This window comes from Hyaena hyaena, unplaced genomic scaffold (genome assembly GCF_003009895.1).
Source record: "Hyaena hyaena isolate Hyena2069 unplaced genomic scaffold, ASM300989v1 scaffold_1515, whole genome shotgun sequence".
In the NCBI taxonomy this organism is placed as follows: Eukaryota; Metazoa; Chordata; class Mammalia; order Carnivora; family Hyaenidae; genus Hyaena; species Hyaena hyaena.
This window is the reverse complement of record NW_024082149.1, coordinates 191,324-213,078: the sequence shown is the minus strand read 5'-3', so window position 1 is coordinate 213,078 and position 21,755 is coordinate 191,324. Positions and strand designations below refer to the sequence as shown.

The 21,755-nt window shown below is 35.1% G+C and overlaps 1 protein-coding gene across 2 annotated transcripts; it reads left to right on the top strand.

Moving 5' to 3' along the window:
- Positions 1-2: 2 nt before the first annotated feature.
- CCDC59 (coiled-coil domain containing 59) lies at positions 3-21,218 on the top strand. 2 transcript variants are annotated; one of them, XM_039223995.1, is made up of 4 exons: positions 3-319; positions 1,286-1,586; positions 4,088-4,187; positions 20,902-21,218. In XM_039223995.1, the coding sequence occupies exons 1-4, from the start codon at positions 166-168 to the stop codon at positions 20,938-20,940; spliced, it is 594 nt and encodes a 197-aa protein (XP_039079926.1). In that variant the 5' UTR covers positions 3-165; the 3' UTR covers positions 20,941-21,218. The 2 variants fall into 2 exon arrangements, with proteins under 2 accessions (XP_039079926.1, XP_039079925.1); XM_039223994.1 differs by lacking the exon at positions 20,902-21,218 and adding an exon at positions 6,599-6,991.
- Positions 21,219-21,755: the final 537 nt, after the last annotated feature.

The window sequence follows — 21,755 nt, the reverse complement described above, 5'->3', positions numbered from 1 at the left end:
GGCGCAAACGTAGCCGCAGGGCGAGGGCTTGGTCGCAAGACAGACCGGATGAATAGATCTCCGATCTGGACTCTAGTTGGGTGATCGATTGCTTTTGTCTCATTACGTACTTTAGCAGCGTCCGTTGTGATTTTTTTTTTCCCCTGGCGACTTGCTAGGTGTGCTATGGCGCCGGTAAGGCCGGCGGCTGGGTGGCCGGCAGGGAATTTGGGGTCTCGTAGCGATGGAGTTTCTCCGGTCGGATTCAGGAATAAGAATGTGAAGCAGAGGACGTGGCGATCTAATCATCCGCAGGCCTTCGTGGGAAGCGTTCGGGAGGGTACGTAAGAAGGCAGCCTTTTACAGGTTCTCAGGCCTGCAGAATCTTAGGATATGAAACCTGCCGTACAGGGAAGAAGGCTTTAGGAACTAGGTCCAGTCCTGCTTGGGGCAGAGGGCCATTCCTAAATCCGCTGACGCCGTGGGCTTCCCATAGCTCTTGATGGGAAGCTGAGGCGGTGATTACTAACTCTGAATCTTTAAGCGTTTTCCTAGACTTCACCCCATTCTTGATCAGAATTGTTTTCCTTAATTTTTTTCTTCTGTGAAACTGTGAGAGCATCTATGGGTCCATTTCTGCATGTATTACGGTAAAGGATATAGAGAAAGTTGGGGCCGGAAGTGTACTGCCCCAGATCCTGGTCGATTACAAATATCCCAAAGCTTTAGAAACCGTTTTCTTTTATTGATCTTCCTGAATTTCGCCTTAGTTTGTGTTTTTATTTTGTCTTACTGTCTGCAGGTTTCCTCAAATCCCATTTGGAATGTATAAGTTATAAATTCATTTTTCTCGAAAATGCTAGCTGTACAGAGCATCATATACCATCTTCTCTCTTTTGTACTGAATTTCTTGAGAAAAATCAGTCATATAGTGCTTTTCTAAGGTAAAATAATTGATGTGGGTTTTTTCTAAAACTATTGAAGACCTCGGTTAAGTGTTTTAGATGAATTAAGGAATTTATGGTTTGGGGTACAGTCAGTTGGAGTTATGTAAGTCATTTTCTCTTCTTTGAGATTATTGAGTGTGCATGACTAATATTAGCCTAGTCTTTTTGCAAAGAACTAAAATACTATTCATTCCATTCCCTTAAACTTGTTTTCTTGAAATGACTTTTTAAAGCTAAACAGTGTAATTCTAGCTTCTGAACGTGATGATGTAAACAGTTTTCCATTTTAAATGAATAGATATATTTTTCGCTCAACTTACTTTCTGAGAAAGTAATTTATGACTGGTATTCTTCAATAGGACAAGGCTTTGCATTCCGAAGAAAACTGAAGATTCAGCAAAATTACAAAAAATTGCTATGGAGGGAAAAGAAGGCTCAAACCTCACTGGAATCCCAGTTCACAGATCGATACCCTGATCATCTAAAACATCTTTATTTAGCTGAAGAGGAAAGGCTCAGGAAGCAACTTAGAAAAGTTGAACAACCTTTGTCAAAAGAACAAGTTGATCACCCTTTGCCAAAAGAACAATGTAGCATCACCCAAGCTTTGTCTGAAGAACATTGTAGTACTGAGCAGCCTCAATCAGCAGAGAGAATAAAGTATGTATTATTTTTTTAAAATCCTTTATTTTAGACATAAATAGTGTTTTATGAAAGAGATTATAGGGTAGTTTGAGGAATTGGAATTTTTCTCATTTAAGGCATTTAGAAATCACACTGAATAATGTGAAAATATTTTCAGGAAGCTTTCTTTTTAGTGAAAGTGACTGAATTAGGCTAGTTTATGTTAATGGAAGATGTAATGAAGTTGGAACTAAAAGATCTGGGTTTTGAATTTCAGCCTCAAATACATTTAACTTTTTTGGACCGTGGTAAACTCTTATTAGCAACACATGTTTAAAAAAAACCAACAACTACTTTAAGAGATATTATAGTATACTGGTTAACGTCAGACTCTGGAGCTGGAGTTAACATATGGGTGGCTCTTCTCTGAGATAGAAATGATAATAAGAAGTCTCTAATTCAGAGCTGCCATTTGTTCAACTCCAGAATGGATTATTCACACAGACGCTGTGGTACCCCTGACCCATCTCATGGTGTTGTGAAGACTGGTTTATTTATATAAGGTATTTAAAAAGGCGTGTGGTATATAAGAAGTACTACATAGGTGTTAACTGCTGCTGCTACTGCTATTCTATAGATTTCCCCCCCCCAGAGGACACAGACTTGGTTGCAATTAAGAAACAAATGGCATAACTGTATAACACTTGGGTTTTATAAGAGTTAACTTTCTGTAGCATACCTTAAGTTAAAATGTGCTAAAACCTAAACCAGCACAGAACCCAGCTGTTACTTGGGACTCTTAACTTTTTAGCTCACTAAAATATTGTTCTTTAAAGTTGTTAGTATCTGGAGTGCTCACTGCCTCTCTCTTTGGAGCACCTGGCTGGCTTAGTGGAGCGTGCGACTCTTGGTCTCAGGCTTGTCGGTTCAAGCACCATGTTGAGTGTAGAGATTGCTTAACGTTGTTAACTATTTGTGGTAAAAGTAACAGGAAATAAGACCCCAGGAAAAAGTGTAATTGAAAATAGAAACAGAGACACTAAAATTTGAATTTTGTTAGTAGGCATGTTCATCATATTATTGAATAATGGATGTATAGCTCTGGCAAATCTAGAAATGCAGGTTTTAGGCATTCTTGGTAATAATTGAGGTAAGGGGGGTTAAACCATGAGACACAGTATGAAGGTCAAAATCATATCGTAAAAATTTCTTAACTTTGAGGTTAAAGCAGGAGAAAGTTACTGAAGAAGTTAAAAAAGATGTGTCATAATTGGAGAAAGGGGAATACAGAAACAATCAAGTCAGCAGAGGACAGTTGTACAAAGAGATTGGACATCTATCAAATACTGTAAAGTCCAAGAAAAACAAGGAATTTAAGAGCAAGTCTTTGGATTTATGGTTTAGGTAATCATAGGTGACTTTGAAGAGATTTTCAATAGATAGTCCATATTAACTTGGTTATGACTATCTAAAGAATGGAGACTAAGAAGAGAAACACTTGGGGAAAAACCTGGCGCAAGAAAGAAAATCATGATCAGGAGAGAAGAGTGTCACTAAAACTAAGGAATGAAATTTTTGAAAGTAGTGAATGGTCAATTAAAGGAGACTGAATATTGCCCATTGACTCAATCATCTTACTTGGCTACAAGGTCCTATTTGACATGGATCGTTTCATTAAAGAGAACAAATCCCAAATTGCAAGGAGTTAAGGAGTAAATGTGGGGAAAAAAGTGACTGATGTGACATCTGTAGTCTATTTTCTATTCTTTCTAGGTATTTGACTATGAAAGGACAAGGAATAAGACTGATATTTAGAAGAGTACATAAGGTCTGGTGATGAGTAATTTATGCATCTGTTCAAGAAAGGAACTGTTGACATGTTTTAGTGTAGTTGTGAATTGGCATAGTGAAAAATTGAGATCAGGAAAAGGAAGATTATTTACTGAATCAGATAGCTTAAGAAATGAATGGAGTCTGAGCCTAAGTAGTTGAGTTAGATTAGAGTGGGACATCAGAGAGGGGAGAAGTACTTTAATATAGAACAGTTCTAAATGGGGACTAGGTTCAAAGTGTGGTCATTCATGACTGAATAGATGAAGTAGAGACAAGTTGATCAAAGCACTTTTGGATTAAAGTTTATGTACATGCAACATCTGTAATACCCTTCAATTCAAAGGTTTTTTTTCCCTACTGTCATTTCTGTCATTCTTGTGTTGTTTTCCTGTTTGTTAACATTTTAGGATCTTTCAAAGCTTTCTGAATTGTCCCTGGTTGAAATATTTCTCGAAGAGTCTCTATAATCATTCATTTATAATTATTTTTTAATTATATTTTGAAAGCTATAACTATATTTTTAGTATGTTGTTTAGACATTTTGCTAATAAGATTGATGTCCTCTTTCTTCCAACTTCTCTTCCTTGCTCTATCTTTGCATCAGTGGGATTTTTCTATGCAAGTACTATATTTGACATACTTGTGTCAGAATTTTGGTTACATCATTTTTAATCCTTTGACTTCTATATCTTTATCTTAAAAAGCTCCATTACTATTCCAAAGAGAAAGAAAAAGAAAACCTCAAATCAAAAAGCGCAGGAAGAATATGAACAAGTACAAGCTGAGCGTGCTGCTAAGAAACAAGTAAGATCTTTTAAAATATTTAAATTTTTAAAAAAATTCTAAATGTATATGTAAAGCTGTGCTTCTTAGTGTGTGCACATAGTATGTTTTCTGTAAATTGCTGTTGAATAAATGAGTGGTTGGAGCAGAGCTGGAGAATTTTAACAGATTTCCTCGATCATTTCTGTTATCCTTGAGAAGGGACACTAGTAGGTCAAGAATAGGATCTTAAGAGATACTGCTTATAGGTTAATAATGTGAGCATCTGGGACAACATGTTTTAAGAGTATGATCCAGGAACTTGAATTTTTAACAAGTGTTTCAAGAGATTTTATGTATAATAAAATTTGAGATCTACTGATATAACAAAAATACAGATTATCATAATTTTACATTAAAACAAATAAAACAGGGAGATGTTAGAATATTTTTTTTCTCTAAAGAGTTGATCTTGTCTATTAAAAAGCTTCCTAGAGTAGCTTAGTATAAAGTTACCACTCTTTATTGTCATTTGGAAACCCAAAATTACAATAGTCTTTTTCAAACGAGAACAACAAAATTATCCACAGCTTCAACAGAATTGTTCCGTTTAATCTGTGGTTTTTATTTTTTGCATTAAAGCTATATTAATCTATCACTTTTGGGGCGCCTGGGTGGCTCAGTCAGTTAAGCGTCCGACTTCGGCTCAGGTCATGATCTCACGGTTTGTGGGTTCGAGCTCCGTGTCGGGCTCTGTGCTGACAGCTAGCTCAGAGCCTGGAGCCTGTTTCAGATTCTGTATCTCCTTTCTCTCTCTGACCCTCCCCTGCACGCTCACTCTCGCTCTCTCTCGCTTGCTCGCTTGCTCTCTCTCTCAGAAATAAATAGAACATTAAAAAAATTTTTTTTAAAAGGATAGCACATCAATCAAAAACTACTTCAAAGATGGCACTGACAAAATTTCCATTATATCGTAGCTTTAGGATGTGTATAATTAAGAAATCTGAGGTTTACAATGTATAATTCTTCTGATTATTCTTAAACTGAATGGTAACTAGGATGAAGTAGAGACATTTCTCAGAGGAAGTACTGGACATTTGTTTCATCGTTTGTTACATTATGCTCTTTTCTAACCAGCAACCATCTGTTATTATCTGCCACCTTTGGAAATAGTATATCAGATAAAGTAAGGATAACTATAGTATAAAACATTTAATATCTTTTAAAATTTTCTTTATATATATATTTATGTATATATATTTATGTATGTATATATATATATATGTATGTATGTATATATATATATTTATGTATGGATATCAGATGTCAGGAAAAAAGCCAAAACCAATCCATGAAAAATCAAAACTAGGTACATTAGTTAAATAAGCACCCATGATAAATGGTAAGACTTCAATTTTACTTTCTTTAGAGAAATTCCATAGAGATAAACTAGCCTCTATATACCTAAATTCACAAATAGGTTCCAGATCTTTTGTGCTTATTAAAGTAAATGAAGTACTATACCATAGGAGAACATAAGTTTTAGTGCTAATCAGACTTTGAATTCACAAGATCTAGATAGGAGACTTAGCTCTACAGGGTATTTGGGATTTGGGACAAGTCATTTTCCATATCATGGAGTATCAGTTCCTCATCTGTAAGATGAAGATAGTAGCCTAGATTGAAAGTTTTATAAGAATGGAATATGCTATGATGTGAAAGCACTTTGATAATTATATTACCATACAAATACAGGCTGTGTCATTTGGGCGCTACATGTGTTACCAGGGAAATTGAGAAACAGTGCATGTATTGAATTTTTTTAAGAACTTTTGTTGAACATTCTTAAGAATATTGTGCATTTCAAGTAGTGCTTTTCAGGTTTACATATAAATTTGAATTATTTTTTTATGCTCAAATGAATTTGAGTCTTTATCCTAGCAAATCAAATGAGCATAATTCTTAATCACAACCATAATGCCTAGCCGTGTTTTGCCTAGTATGTAATCAGTAAATGTTTTCTGAATTAAATCTGTTAGATGGCAAATTAAATAGAATACTAGATATTCTGGAAGGGAAGATTTTTGTATTATATGGAGTAGGTAATCTCTAAAGTCCCTTCTAACTCTTCAGCAGATCTAATTAAATGATGAATATGAAATTTATGATGAAATGATAAATATGGAATTTATGATGAAATCATAAATATGCCTTCTTTCCTCTGCACTCTAATTTTGTAGCCAGAGAATTACAAATTTTTGATAACTTTGTGTTAGTGTGTATTAAAGCATTACAGAGTAAAGGCAGAGGGTATACTACTTCAGTGACAGGTAACACCTCTCATTTTGCAAAATCTAGATAAGGCTAAAGGTTTGCATGGTAATAGCTATTTCAACACAATGAACTATATCTACTGTTTGTTACTAATGGAAATTGCATGTTAATAATTGTAGGAATTTGAGAAGAGAAAACAAGAGAGAGAAGAAGCCCAAAGGCTCTATAAAAAGAAGAAAATGGAAGTATTCAAAATATTGAGCAAAAAGACTAAAAAGGGTCAGCCAAACTTGAATTTACAAATGGAGTATCTTCTTAAAAAAATACAAGAAACAAATTAAAGCAGACATGTTTTTAATTAACAGTTATAATATCTTCCCTTTATTGAGTTCTTTTATATATGTACTGTATCTCCTAACAACTAAATTTATTAACATAAAATGGATTGCTAAGCTTCACTAAGTATAAAATGTCCAAATATTTTTATTCTTGTGAAAGAAAGTTTTCTATGTATGCTATACATAAAATATTATTTGTTTCTTATTTATTTTCCTTCGAGGTGGCCCAAAGAACTGAAAGAACTTTCTATTTGAACATGTTTAAGCATGTAATATTTTTGTACCATATGAAATTCAGATGAAATAAAATGTTTTAAAAATAAAGGACCACAGCTTTCAATGAATTATTTCAATAAAATATTTAAATTTAGTAATCAACTATTATTTTTTTTAATTATTTAAAACATTTTTGTTCATTTTTGAAAAACAGAATGGTAGCAGGGGAGTGGCAGGGAGAGAAGGAGACACAGAATCTGAAGCACGCTCTAGGCTTGGAGCTATCAGGGCAGAGCTGGACCCATGAACCGTGAGATCATGACCTGAGCCAAAGTGGGACATTTAACCAACTGAGCCACCCAGGCACCCCTCAACTATTATGTTTTAAAATTCAGAAACCTGGGAGCAGACTACCCAGGTGCTGAAACGATTTTCTGCCCCCCTATACTATCATTTGGTCTTTATAAAGTAAAATTTGGTGTAAGAATTCAGTCTGCTATTTGCAAATATTCTCTTAAGTGAAAGCACACAGGTTAGTGTCAAATCTTTTGAAAGATGATGGAAACCAAGCAGTGTCACAGCAAGAATTAAGTTTTCAGCTCTGCGGGACTTTATTATGGTAGAGTGTTGTGTCTAGACATTACCAGTACTGGTACCTTTGTGAACTGAGGGAAAATGCTGGTCTGTTGCTTCTCCTACCACCTGGCAATCACTATAAAATGAGAAGGGCTATATGATAATATTTGTAAAACATTGTATAATAAAATTTCATAAATAGTAACATGCAGCCTGGTACTGCATTAAGGTTTCTGAGACCCGTGCACTCTACAGATTACCATGCATTTAAAAGTGCAGTAGGAGGGGCGCCTGGGTGGCACAGTCGGCTAAGCGACCTGGTTAAGCATCCAAATTTGGCTCAGGTCCTGATCTTGCAACTCGTGAGTTGGAGTCGTGTCAGGCTCTGTGCTGACAGCTCAGAGCCTGGAACCAGCTTTAGTCTGTGTCTCCCTCTCTCTGTCCCTCTCCTGCTCACACTCTCTCGAAAATGAATAAACATTAAAAAAAAAAATGCAGTAGGAGATGCTGAGGAAACACAGTTTACCAAAGAAGAGAAATTCTTTTATTAGATGAAAATACAGTGCTTAGAAATGTGCAGTATATTATATAGTCTTTAAAATGAGCAACTCAAAAAGACAATGTGGCAACCTTAGAAAAGAATACATTGTGGAACTAACATATTTCAATTAATTGCTGTATAGTGATTTCACATGTGTTTTTCTTTCACTTCTAGACACTTTCTCAGGATGAGACCAGGGAGACGCTTTATCGGGACAGGACAAGGGAAGAGAGCTAGTCTTTTCGAAAGCTGAGTAAAAAGGAGTTGAGTGCATTTTAAAAATGCTGTTAAGCAGCTGCTATATGTGCAGCGTCTGTGTTAAGGAATTAGTCTTAAAAAAGAACTTCCTCCAAGCAATTTACAGAGCGGCAAATGCCAAATAACATCGTAAGACAAAAGTAATCTGTGATAATGAGGTACCAAAAAAAATTCGGATTTCATGCATTAAGGAACTTCTTCATGCGCTAACAGAACTTCTTACAAGGCACTGGCAAGGCTCCTAACTTCAAGATTTAGATAGCACTGATGGGTTCACTAACGTCTTAACAAACAATCTGTGATTCTGTTGTGGATGCTTCTCAGACCACATTTCGCAAAGCATTGAACAAGGGCCTCAGTTTTCTGAGAAATTTTTGAAGACAATAGGGATAGTTTCATGGCATGTGGGAAAAGCCTTTAAGGTTGAGAAGAGTTGAAGACAGCTTAAGGAAAAGACAAAGGGAAGAAAGCCAGGGATATATTTAAAAGTCTTAAAAATAGTTACATTTCTGTTATTCCGGATGGGTTCTAACAGGTATATCCTTGGTTGATGTCTTCTTCCATGTGGAGGAGACACCCTGAGCCCAGCACTAATGGTCTCTTTGCTGCTCTTTTTCTGCCCAGCGAGGTAGTGACTTACCTAATAATTTTGGGGAGAACACCTTCCCTGCCTGCACAGTGTATATATATACTCTTGATTACTATTTTTGTACTGAAACTAAAGAACAGGGCAGTATTGACAAAGAGCAGGAAAAGGAAGGGGATGGTGGCAGAACAGGGGAAGGGCCTATGTTTTGGGGAATGTAACATCCAAAACTCCAGTTTGTGCTGCATGGGCCAGTACGCTAAATAAAGCAGGACTGAGACTTGAGTGAACACAGTATACAAGTGGAGAAGCTTTGGGTGGCCAGAGCTCGTGGTTTTCAAGCTCAGACTTTAACACATTCACAGGGAGTTTTGATCTTGGCAGTTTGTAGAGGCTTGCACTGACTGGGTCATTGATTTTTTTTGTGTGTTAGCAGTAGGCTTTTAATTGTTGCCATTTTGGCAAGATAATTTAAGCCTTAAGGCACAGAGGATTTTGATCTGAAGTTCAGGGTAGCCTCCTCTATACAACTTTGGTTATTTTAGAGGCAGACTGCAATACTGAGCCTCAAGCGGAAGTGTACAGGCATCAACAAAGAAGCAGGGTAGGAGGTGGGAGTGGTGGGAGCACTCAGGCTTCTGCAAAGGCAAGGAACGTGGGAGTGGGGCTCACTCAAAGCCTGGCCTCCTGGATAGCATCAGCTGATGCCCGCCAAGATGAGGCTCAGTGAGCTACTGGCTCTGTTGGGATTACAGGCATTGGCAAGTAGAGGCCACAGCAGGGTGCTGTCTTTTGCACCTTGACCCTGAACTACATTGAAACTCATGAACTTTAGGGACCTCATCAGAAGCTGCAGAGACAATAGAAAGCAACCGCATTTAGGATTTAATGCTAGAAAAAATACAGCTATGCTGAATATTAATGATTATATCAGTATTTGCTACTCTTAAACTTCAAGGCAGAGGACCTTGTATGCAGTAAAGACTTCTCCATCCCCATAACTTATTTTACAACTGGAAGTTGGTACCTTTTGACTCCATTCACCCCCCACCACCCGCCACTTGATTTAATATTGTTTATAGATGGATTTTGAAAATGGCAAAGACATCCACTTTTATTGTGCCTGTTGAAAATACAGACCTTAAAGCAGCTCCATTACATAATATTTGATCTTCCCAGGTGGTAGAAGTAATAGCTCTGACTGAAGCCTATACTGTTGCAAAAGACAGAAGATAAAATAGATAATGATTTTAGAATTATTTGTGACTTTGAAATGCTATGAAATCTGAAGGATTTATAACATCAAATATTTTGACTAGTGATGAGAAAGATACCAATGACTTAGTGGAAGCTATTCAAGACTCACAAACAGTGGTCACGAAGGTAGAAGTGCGTAGGCAGATCAAAAGCCAATGGCAATGCCCTCACAGAGCTACATGCTAAATGAGCAGCTTCTATCATCCCAGCCAAATGAGATGCCTCTAAGTTGACGTGTCTCCTCACCAAACATTCAGATGGATCATTTTCTCAGTTTAAGCAGGCTAAGTTTGACTCACAGCATCTAGATCAGTTGGCCAACAGAGGGATGGAGCCCAGAAGTCCACTATCATCAAGGTGTTGGAAGGGCCATGTTCCCTGCAAAGGCACTAGGGAAGGAATCTGTTTCAGCTCTTTTCTAGCCCTGGTAGTACCTTGGCTTAAGGCAGCATAACTCCAGTCTTCACATGCTGTTCTCTGTATGGGTGTCTCTGTGTCCAAATTTTCCTATTATAAGGACACTGATTATATTGTAGTAGGATTCAACCTAGTTATGCCATTTTACCTTGATTACCTCTGTAAAGACCCTGCCTTCAACTAAGGCTGCATTCTGAGGTCCTGGGTATTAGAACTCTAATGTGTGTTTTAGGGGACATAATTCAATCCCTAACCTATATCACCATGAAAATGATTTAGGTTATTGGGACACCATTTCTATTCCTTTTATGGGTTCATGGGTCAATGTGAATTTCCACTCACATAATACCTTGAACTGTGGCTAAGTCAAAAGTCTCTAAGGGCGCCTGGGTGGCTCACTCAGTTACGTGACCAGCTCTTGATTTTGGCTCAGGTCATGACCTCACAGTTGGTGAGTTTGAGCCCTGCATCGGGCCCTGTGCTGCCAGTGTGGAGTCTTCTTGGGATTCTCTGTCTCCCTCTCTCTCCATATCATATTCAGTTCTTGGTGTATTCAAAATACATGGTTGCAGGGGCATATGGGTGGTTAAATTGGTTGAGCATCCGACTCTTGGTATCAGTTCAGGTTGTAATCTCACGGTTTTGTTAGTTGGGGCTTTGTGTTGGGCTCTGTGCTGACAGTGAAGAGCCTGCTTGGGATTCTCAGACCCTCTCTTTCTCTGTTCCTCCTCACTCATGCTGCCTCTCTCCCATAATACATAAATAAACAAACAAAAAAAAATGCATGGTTACAATTCACCTGTTCATTTCCTATGGCTTTAAATACAAAAATTGGTTGGGTCTCTGAGAACTTCTCTATATACAGAAAGTCTGCATGCTACCATGGGATTATCCTTATAATTCTTTATAATTACTATGGACAGGCACCAGTGATTAGTGTCTCCGATGGCCATATCCACATGAAGTTTGTGAAACCTTTCCTGTTATTCTCTGTAGAGGCCAGTTTTATGTAGTCCAAATCCACACAGGTCATGGAGCCTGAGTGGAGACGGACTTCCCTCAGGAATTTGACAAAATACCTAACTTAAAATAAGTAATAGATCATAAAACATATTCCCCACAAGGAACAGTATGGCCATAGACTACCCCTCATACAATGGAAATGAGCCAATCAGGAAGGGACAACCCAGCACCCAGAGTTATCAACCCAATAAGGGTAGGACCTGAGAAGGAACTAGGTGGAAGGGAAGGTGAGAGGGGTCAGAACCTTATAAAACAAAGACCCCTGCCTATTATCATGGCCATTCACTTTCTTTTTATTATTATTATTTTTTATTTCCTTTTTAATTTCTGAGAGAGAGAGGCAGTGTGAGCAGGGGATGACGGTCAGAGAGAGGGAGACACCGAATCCGAAGCAGGCTCCAGGCTCTGAGCTGTCAGCACAGAGCCAGATGCAGGGCTCGAACCCATGAACCGTGAGATCATGACCTGAGCCGAAATCGGATGCTCAACTGACTGAGCCACCTAGGCGCCCCAATGGCCATTCATTTTCGAATGTCCCTTCTCTGTAAAGAGAGCTTTTATACTGTTCTTTTAATTTTATACTTTAATAACCTTTTGCTTGCTGCTTAAAAAAATAAATAAAAACAATAGAGAATAGTCATCACAAACACTTTCAGTGTGTGTCACTTTCAGTAATGTCCGGGAGATGAAAAATAATGTAAAAATAACAGAGGAAAATAAAGTGTAATTACTGCAAGTTTCTTAAAGCTTGATTTTTTTAGTATTTCCTTCCTATATTGCATTTGTGGAACCAGAACTTATTAGTTGTTGCCTGTTAATTTATTAGGCTTAATAATTCAGCCTACTTTATTATCAGCTTTGCAGACTATACAGAGTCCATTAGAGATAGCAAAGCCAATATTCCATTGGTCCAAAAGAGTTCATCACTGGTTGTTTCAATTTCTACTTGTGGTTGTGTTTATAGTAATGCAGTGTAATCATATAGGGCTCAGAATATTATCTCAATGGACCGGTTCTGTCACTGAATCTCTGACATACAGAGACATTCAAATAACAGTTCTATGCCAGAGTAAACCAAATTATGGCCAAACCTTCTCCTCTTGGATGAAGGAATACCCACAAGAAGAGACTGATGAATTTTGGCCTCTTGGACACACCTCATACAAAGCAGAGACAGCCTAATGCCATAATTCTAAATTGGGAAAATCACATACAAAGCAGTGGTGCTTAGATGGTATAATCCTAAAATGGGCATTATGCAAATACTCCAACTGTCTCAGTGCTTAATTAACCCAGATATACCCATCTAATGGACATTACTGAGAGATCTTGTTTTCCTAATATGGGACAGAGAGAACTCATAGTCTTGCGATTATAGAAGACTAGTCCATTTCTTCCCCCAAACTTTTTTTTAATGAGAGCCTCCTGTATTTTGTCTGCAATTATGGATATATAATTTTATTACTACATATTATATATACTATGTATATAATATTTATACAACAGAAATAGAGAAACTAGTAGAAGGAACTGGCTTGGGTTGAAAAATGTTGAGTTTGTTCAATTTATATTTGAGTAGACCTCAGATTATCTGTTCACTACCATGGAGAAAGTCAAGTGGATCTTTAATGCCATTCACTCCCTCTTGCCATCCTTAGGAAAAGTCTTTTGGAAATTCTTCTTGAGTTAATTACCATGGCAGGAGGTTTTGAAGGTTACTTTTTGTGTTTTAAATGTAGATTAAAATCTGAATTCATTAAAAACCATTAGCATATTTGTGTGACTTGTATTTAATGCTTGTATATCTAGAAAAGTAATTTGGAATTCTTTTGTTCTAATCTATGTATAATTTGGTGTGTATCAAATGTATCATCTTAAATTATAAATATTCACAATAACTGTTTCCCTTTGTAAAAAGTGGGAACCTGCTCAATTCATCCATTATGTTCTTACCCTCATATCCAAACAAATTTATTTTACTTTATTAACAAATTAATTTTAAATATCTAAGTTTTTTAAGTAAGCTGTATGGCCAACATGGATCTTGAACTCAGGACCCTGAGATCAAGAGTTGCATGCTCTACCAACTAAACCAGCAAGGTGCCTCCTAAAAACCTAAGTTTTAATCAGAGAAGAGAAGTTAAAATTTATACAACCCCTGTTTAGCTATTTAAAAATTTTTTGAGATGCATGCTGCATTATGAATTACCACAATTTATAATCTTCAACATTTATATATTCTTCATAGGGTATATACTCTCATTAAGTCTAAAGACTTATTCACATTCTTTGATTTTATAGAAATGTTTTTATATTAGTGGCCTAATAAGTGAGCCATCCACACGAATCATGATGACTCTTCGGTGTACATAGAGATTTTGGGAATAATGGAATATGTACTAGTCTAGAAAGTAGAAACCACTAATCTGGTGTGAAAGAAAAGAATTATTCTTTGCTATTAATTGAAATAGTTTAAGAGTTTGCAGTATCTTGCTGTCCCAATAATAAGTAAAGCTGGGAAACATTAATGAGTAATGTAGAGTGTGATAGGGACAAATTATGCTTGAATTATTCACTTGCACAATTACAATTAGAGTAAGGATGGAGTTTATATTTAGAGTTGTGATTACAAATTACTATTTTTTGTAACTTCCAAAAAAATTATTAAAGAATATATGAACTAGTTTAAATGTTCTATTCTACCTTGGCACACACTACAGATGACAAATTTGGAGCTTGGCTTCTGATACTGTGGGAATGGGCCAAATTACTTCAGGATTAAACACTGAAATAGTAATAAATATTACCATTAGGCCTTTCTAAAACTGGCTAAATTAACTGCACTCAGATACATTTATTTCACCTAGATTTCATGGAAACAAAATTCTAAATATAATTTATATTATTTAGATTATTACAAATATATGACAACATATTTACTTTCATTGGCAAGATATACTTTAATGCTTTTATCATTTTTCATCATTAAAAAGCATGAAAGAATGTATTTATCCACTGAAGTTACCCTATTATGGATGCATATGAGAATATATGAAGTAGATTAGAATACTTATTATTTACTCGAGTTCACACAACAATTTGGTTTCTGAGCTTAAACAAAAACTCGATTTCCTAACATTCGGCCCTAGCTGCTATGTGGATAACTCTAGAAATTCCATCTGTGAAATTTCAATCAAGACAGATGTATTTAAACCCTTTGAAAACTTTACTTGCTATGTAAATTCCACGTTGCAGACTGATGATTATATAGTCGTTCACAGTGGTCGTGGTTTTTTTTTCTTTTTGACAGTACATGCTGGCACAGCATTTGGCACCCTTTGGAGTAACCATAACACACACATTCAAATAAATTAACATCCGGTCTAACTGACTCATCTGGGTTGACCAATGTGATCTCCACAGAATGCAAAGTGATTCTTTAGCTAGCAACATGAAAAGCAGTAAGCTTTCCTAGTTCCCTTCCCCATTTAAAATGTTTCTTTTTAAAAACATAAAAGCATCTAACATATCTAGAGGTGTCCATCTAACATTTCATGTTTCAGATTTTGGAATCCGTGGAAAAGAAAGGAGGGATCAGGAAAACATTGAAGGCCAATCGATTGTTTACCGGGAAATAAAACACACTCCTATTTACAAGCTGTGTGACTTCAAAATGACTTACCATCTCTTTGCCCCAGTTTATGCCATTAAAATGAACATGATAATATAAGTTCATAACATATTTTCCAAATCCTTGAGTCCAAGAGTATATCAGATTCAGAATGTTTTAAATATGTAATTCAGTGCAAACACCCTATATTTACATAACAGTCACAGCAGGGTTCAAGCAGCATATTAAAATATTAAAATTGCAGTAAAATGAATATTCAAACTAAGAGATGATTCAAGAATATAAATAGCCTCATATCAATTCAGGTCAGATTTTTGCCTATGTGAAAAACAAAACAAAACAAATAAAACTCCAAAGTCTTCAGAGATTTTTGCTTTTTAAAATTGTAGGTAAAAAGATCATTAACCTGAAATAATGCATCCATAATAGGGTAACTTAAGTGGATAAATTCTTTCATGCTTTTTAATGACCAAAAATGATAAAAGCATTAGAGAAAAGTATATATGTTATCAATAAAAGTAAATATGTTGTCATAATTGCAATTATCTGCCTGTAATATTTAGATATTAATTATATTATATTCCACATCAGTAATATCTAATAATAATTTTTACACTGCCCAATTGAAAATCAGACCTGATTGTTTTATGTCATGGGATGTAAACCCATTCAATTACTAATGGCAATTATAGCCATTAAGAAACCATAAAAAAATTCTCAAATGATACTTCAAGAGTGCTGGAGACAGAAAAAAACCTGCCAATTTTGAATTATCCATTCTTATTTCTTTATCCCTGAAAACTTTCAACACTTTTGTTAACTAAAAAAAATGATATTTTAAGTATAGGATATGAATTAAAATTATCTTCTCTAAATTTAATTGCAGAGACTGAAGTAGGCTAATGCTAATATCACTTTAAAAAAGTAAAAATGTAGCAGTGCCTGTGTGGTTCAGTCAGTTGGCCATCCGACTCTTGATTTACACTTGTCATGATCCCAGGTTCTTGGATCAGGCTTCACCCTGACCATGGAACCTGCTTGACATTCTCTCTCGCTCTCTCTCACTTCCTCTCTCCCCCATTCATGCTTTCTCTCTCTATCAAAAGATTTTTTTTTAAATGTAATTTCACCTGAAGTTCATATTCAAATATAAATTTATAAACATCTTTTTATATCCATTTAAACTAAAACCTCACACATTTTAAACGTTTAGAACTGTTTTACCAAATGTTGAACATATTATTTTCCCTTTCATAATTACCAGATATTATCATGTGAAATATAGACTGGTATTTTGAGGCCAATTAAAATCAAACTAGTAATTTGAGGTCATAAAAGATACAAATGTTAGAGAAACAGATAGACACTGAGATTCTATTCTTCTGAAACATATATAAGAAGTATATTAATATCATTGTTATTATAATTACCAGGCACTGTACTCAAAAATTTACAAATATTATCTCATTTAATCCCAATGAACCCTATGGTTGGCTAAATATAACATGATGATGATAAAAATAGTAATAAATAAATAAAACTTTAAAAAACAAATGAATATAAAAATATGAATTCAGTACAATAGTTTTATTTATTTTTTTTAAGTTTATTTATTTTGAGAGAGAGAGCAAGAGAGAGAGGACACGCAAGCAGAGGAAGGGCACAGAGAGTATCCCAAACACGAGACTTGATCTCAGGAACCATGAGCTCATGACTTGAGCCAAAATTCAAGAGCCTAATGCTTAACTGACTGAGCCATCCAGGTGTCCCTGTGTGAAAATTTTCAAAATTAGTGCCCCAGTTGATTCAAGTATTTCATTTCTAAATAGGGATGATATTCATTACTTACTTAATGAAAGTTTCTTTTAAGCCAGTGACTCATTTTATAATTACAAAAATGAAAACTAAAAGATATTTAAAAAATGATCATGTATTTCCAAAGAAATTCTAGTAAAGAACAGTTGTATATACTTGTCTTTTTTTAAAATTTATTTATTTATTTTGAGAGAGAGAAACAGAGAGACAGAGAGTGAGTGGGAGAGGGACAGAGAGGGAGAAGCAGAATCTGAAGCAGGCTCCAGGCTCCGAGCTGTCAGTGCAGAGCCCAACCCACGCAAGGCTTGAACTCACGGACGGTGAGATCATGACCTGAGCCGAAGTCAGATGCTCAACCCTACTTGTCTTTTCTTATCTTCAGTATCAAATGTATACACAAAAATGTTCTCTCAGCTATCTGGTGGTCAAAAAATTATGTACATTATTTAGTATTCTACTAAAGAACAAGTCGAGTAGCAGTATATTTTAAAAATATATATGTATATGAATATATTTTTATAAATATTAGAGTCAGATGAAAATACATATTTTTAAGAAAGGAAAATTATGTAGAATTATGAACTATTATTGCATTGGTATACATCTCCCCAGTATAGTATATTTCCCTTACTATATTACAAACATATTTTTACATCATTATTTGGTCTGATAAGTCAGTATTCTAATGGCTTATAGTTAAATATATTTTAATATTGAACTATCATAATCTTTTAATTAATTGAGTTACTAGCTTTCAGATTATGACTATCCTAAAATTAAAAACAATGTAAATGAATTTTGTATTTAAATCTTTAAAAAGTTTTTAGATAATTTTTTCTTTACAGATTTCTGTTTTGTACAAAATACCCATACAGAAATTCATACTACATTTCCTGTTAAACTAAATATTTGGCGATTTGTGACATATTAACTATAACCATAAATATATATCAAATGAAAAATGCAAAGTATTCCTTTTCAAGCTTTTAAAAAAATTCTCGGGGTGCCTGGATGGCTGAGTTGGTTAAGTGTGTGACTTTAGCTCAGGTCATGATCTTATGGTTTGTGAGTTCGAGCCCTGAACTGGGAGCTCTGTGCTGATATCTCAAAGCCTGGAGCCTACTTCACATTCTGTGCCTTTGTCTCTCTCTCTTTCTCTCTCTGTCTCTCTCTCCCTCCCTCCACCACTCACCCTTTCCCTCTCTCTTTCTCTTTCTCTCTCTCTGTCTCTCCCTCAAAAATAAATAAATATTAACATTTTTTTAATTTTCTAGGATCACACTAAATAATCAATTTTAGTGGAAAGAAAATGTAAAAAAACAGTATTTTATATCTTTCAGTTTTAAAAAGAAAGAATATCTATTTTCACCAACCCCCTTTTTTAAAATGTTTATTTATTTTTGAGAGAGAGGATAAACAGGGGAAGGGCAGAGAGAGACGTGGACAGAGGATCTGAAGCAGGCTCTGTGCTGACAGCAGAGAGCCCAGTATAGGGCTCAAACTCACAAACCGTTAGATCATGACCTGAGCAGAAGTTGGACACTTAACCCACTGAGCCACCCAGGTGCCCCACCAATCCCCTTTTTACATAGATTTATTAAAAGATGAAAGTTCTTAACCATATTACCATAAAGCTATAACATTTCCCACCATTTTTTAGAAAAGGATATTTTATTTTCCCAATTAATTTGAAATGGTTGTTCATACAAATGGGAAATGGAGCTAAAATTACTTCATGAAATTGGCTTAGGCTTTAAAATAACATGAAACAAAGTAATTACCACATTACTTTCCAATAATATCTTGATATATTGCAGTATGCTTCTAGAAACTTTAAGTTCTCTAGAACATTCTATTTTATCCAGACTTACAGTAATAAAAGGTGACTTTAGAAAATAATTTTATTTTGGGGACATCTGGGTGGCTCACTCAGTTGGGCATCTGACTTCAGCTCAGGTCAGAATTTCGCAGTTGGTGAGTTTGAACCCCTCATCAGGCTCTGTGCTGTGTCTTCCTCTCTCTCTGCCCTTCCTCTGCTCCTGCTCTGTCTTTCTATGTCTCTCAAAAATGAATAAATATTAAAAAATCTAAGGAAAAGAGAAAAAATAAAATAATTATATATATTTTTTAAATAATTAACATTAGATTTTAAAATGATCTTTTAGAATTTTAAGTGCCTTAAGCCATAACAATAACAACAAAGAGAGATGAGAAAGACAGACAGAGAGAGAATGGAAACCCAAATCAGGGAATCTAAGAATGTGGTTTTCAAGGCCAGAGGTTGTAGAGAAAATGGGGATATAAAGAACCATTAACAATGTAATGGTTAATTTCAGAGTAACAGAAAAGTCCAGCTAGCATCCTGATATTTAATAAATCCTTTTCTTGGAACACATGATATTTGTTCTTTCTAATAAATATGTCCTTTTTGAACCAAAGCTACACGATTATTAAAGGCTCTCTGGTGTGAAGAATCCCTTATGGAGTTTGGAAAAGAAAGGGAAAGTGTTTGCTTTTTTTTCACCCAGCTTGGTCTTGTTTCACAAATGTCCTGTTCTATAATGCTTCATAGAGGTTCAAGATCCAAAGATGGGTTTATCCTCCCTAGCAACTAAAGTGTTAACACTTTATCATGAGAGTTGTGTCTATTCTATCTGTACTGCAGATTCTTCTTCAAGGGTATGTCTTGTATTTGGGGGTGAAAGTAAATGAGCCAGAGAGTTGCCACTGAGTGAAGAAAAATAAGATAAATAAATTCAGGGATGTGACATCACGTGTATATTTTATTAGGATACCACTTTGTTTTTCTCATAGAAGACTACTTCTTTATCATATTTTATCCTTAAAAACAAATTATTAAAAAATGATATTTTCAGATGATGAAAGACTACAAGTGATTAATTTAGCTTACATTTAATTTGAAAGTAACAGAGTAATCTATACATTATTAAATGTATTTATTTAATACATTAATTTAATACATTATTTAATAATGTATACATTATTAAATGTATAGATATTATTAAATGTCACCATAACACAGATTGAAGGCCAATGGCTATGCTTTACCATCACATTTTACAGTTGATATAAAATTCATATTAAAGTACAGTTAATACAAGGTATACAGGTAATATAGCATGGGTGGGGGGACTACGGATGTTTCACCCTGACACTTTTTGGTTAATAAGTGGTACTGTAGCTGAGCTAGGGAGACTTTCACATATGTTGGCCTGTCCATATTGTAGTTTAACATTTACTCAATTGATCAAGATAAAGACTCAATTAATTTCCTGAATTGTTTAAAGTTTACAATTTCCAGGTCATAATATAGATTGGCCTTTAAAATAATGCATTTTAGTTTGTAAGATGAGAATGTATAATTTGCATTTTCTAAAGTCACAGCATGAGACTGCTTAAACTCTGCAGCTGGATGTTTATAGCTGCTTTTTTCCTAATTCTCCTTGTGGTGCTGTAATTGGATGTGCTAACATATTAAAATTCACATCTTTTGTGCTGATTTTGTATTAATGCATTTTCTCAAGTTGAGCATTCAATTTCAACGGTGCAAATAATATGGAAATATAAAGGTTCCAGCTATCCCAGATTTTTTTCTTTTGCCGTAAATTAAAGGAGAATGAACTTCTCATTATGACATAGAAGTCCTTCCATGGCCTACTTCTTCCTTAGTTCTCCAACTCCCTTGCCTGCTACTCTTGTATAAACATAATCTATTTATACTAAAATTTTTATGATTCGGTAAGAATTGAACCATGATGCCACATACAGGGTATAGGTAATGTTATAGGAGAGATATTTTACAGGTATATTTAAGAGGACTTAATAACCTGGTAATTGGCTAACTGAAGCCTGGACCCATCAATAATACCTACTTTATAAACTGGAAATGACTGAACTTTGCTGGCATATTGTAATGGAAGAAGTCCAAAGGCTCAAGAAGACGCTCAAAAAGAAGAAATGTTGGAAAGTAACTTCTCAGCCCCTTCTTCCCATACCCCAAAGAAAGGTACTTAAGAATATTACTCTTATGAAAGCACTATGAAATATATTACTAAGGACGCTGCCAGCCTGATGGATGTGGAATTTTGTGAACTGGTTGCCATGATTAAAAATTAAATTATCTGAAAAGGCTAGTAAAATAATCCTTCTTTCCCCAATTACGTATCTATATGAAGCAGAAATTTCTTCATATACTTCAACCAAACAGCATATTGCAACAAAGTGAATGCAGAAGCGTGTATGGGATTCCAACTGTCTTCTATTAAGCCTGATATTAAAGAGTTTTGCAAAAGTATGAAACAATGCCTTTTTTCTTACTATAAGTTTTTATTTTCAAAAATGAAGTTATTTTTCGCAAACCACATTAGTTATATTGGCATGTAAACCTACCTACGACCTGATTTATTCATTAACTATAAGTAAACACATGTTTTGAAATTGTGTGGCTTTAACTTATAATATAGTAAATAGTGAGGTATATTTTTATAAGTATATAATAACAGTTCTTATTTATTTTGTTTATTGGATGTCTCTGTGGGTGATGTAAATTCTCTTATATGGCACATTCTTATATGAAGGAAAATAGCGTACCATAATTACCACCGTAATGTCTAGGAGAGAAACTTCCTCATGTAGATGTTTATAAATACTTTTGATT

Excerpts from the sequence above, each read along its gene's own strand:
- CCDC59 (XM_039223994.1), top strand. The coding sequence starts at position 166 with ATGGCGCCGGTAAGGCCGGCGGCTGGGTGGCCGGCAGGGAATTTGGGG. Across the intron at positions 1,587-4,087 it reads CAATCAGCAGAGAGAATAAA|CTCCATTACTATTCCAAAGA; the intron begins GTATGTATTATT and ends TATCTTAAAAAG. Across the intron at positions 4,188-6,598 it reads AGCGTGCTGCTAAGAAACAA|GAATTTGAGAAGAGAAAACA; the intron begins GTAAGATCTTTT and ends TAATAATTGTAG.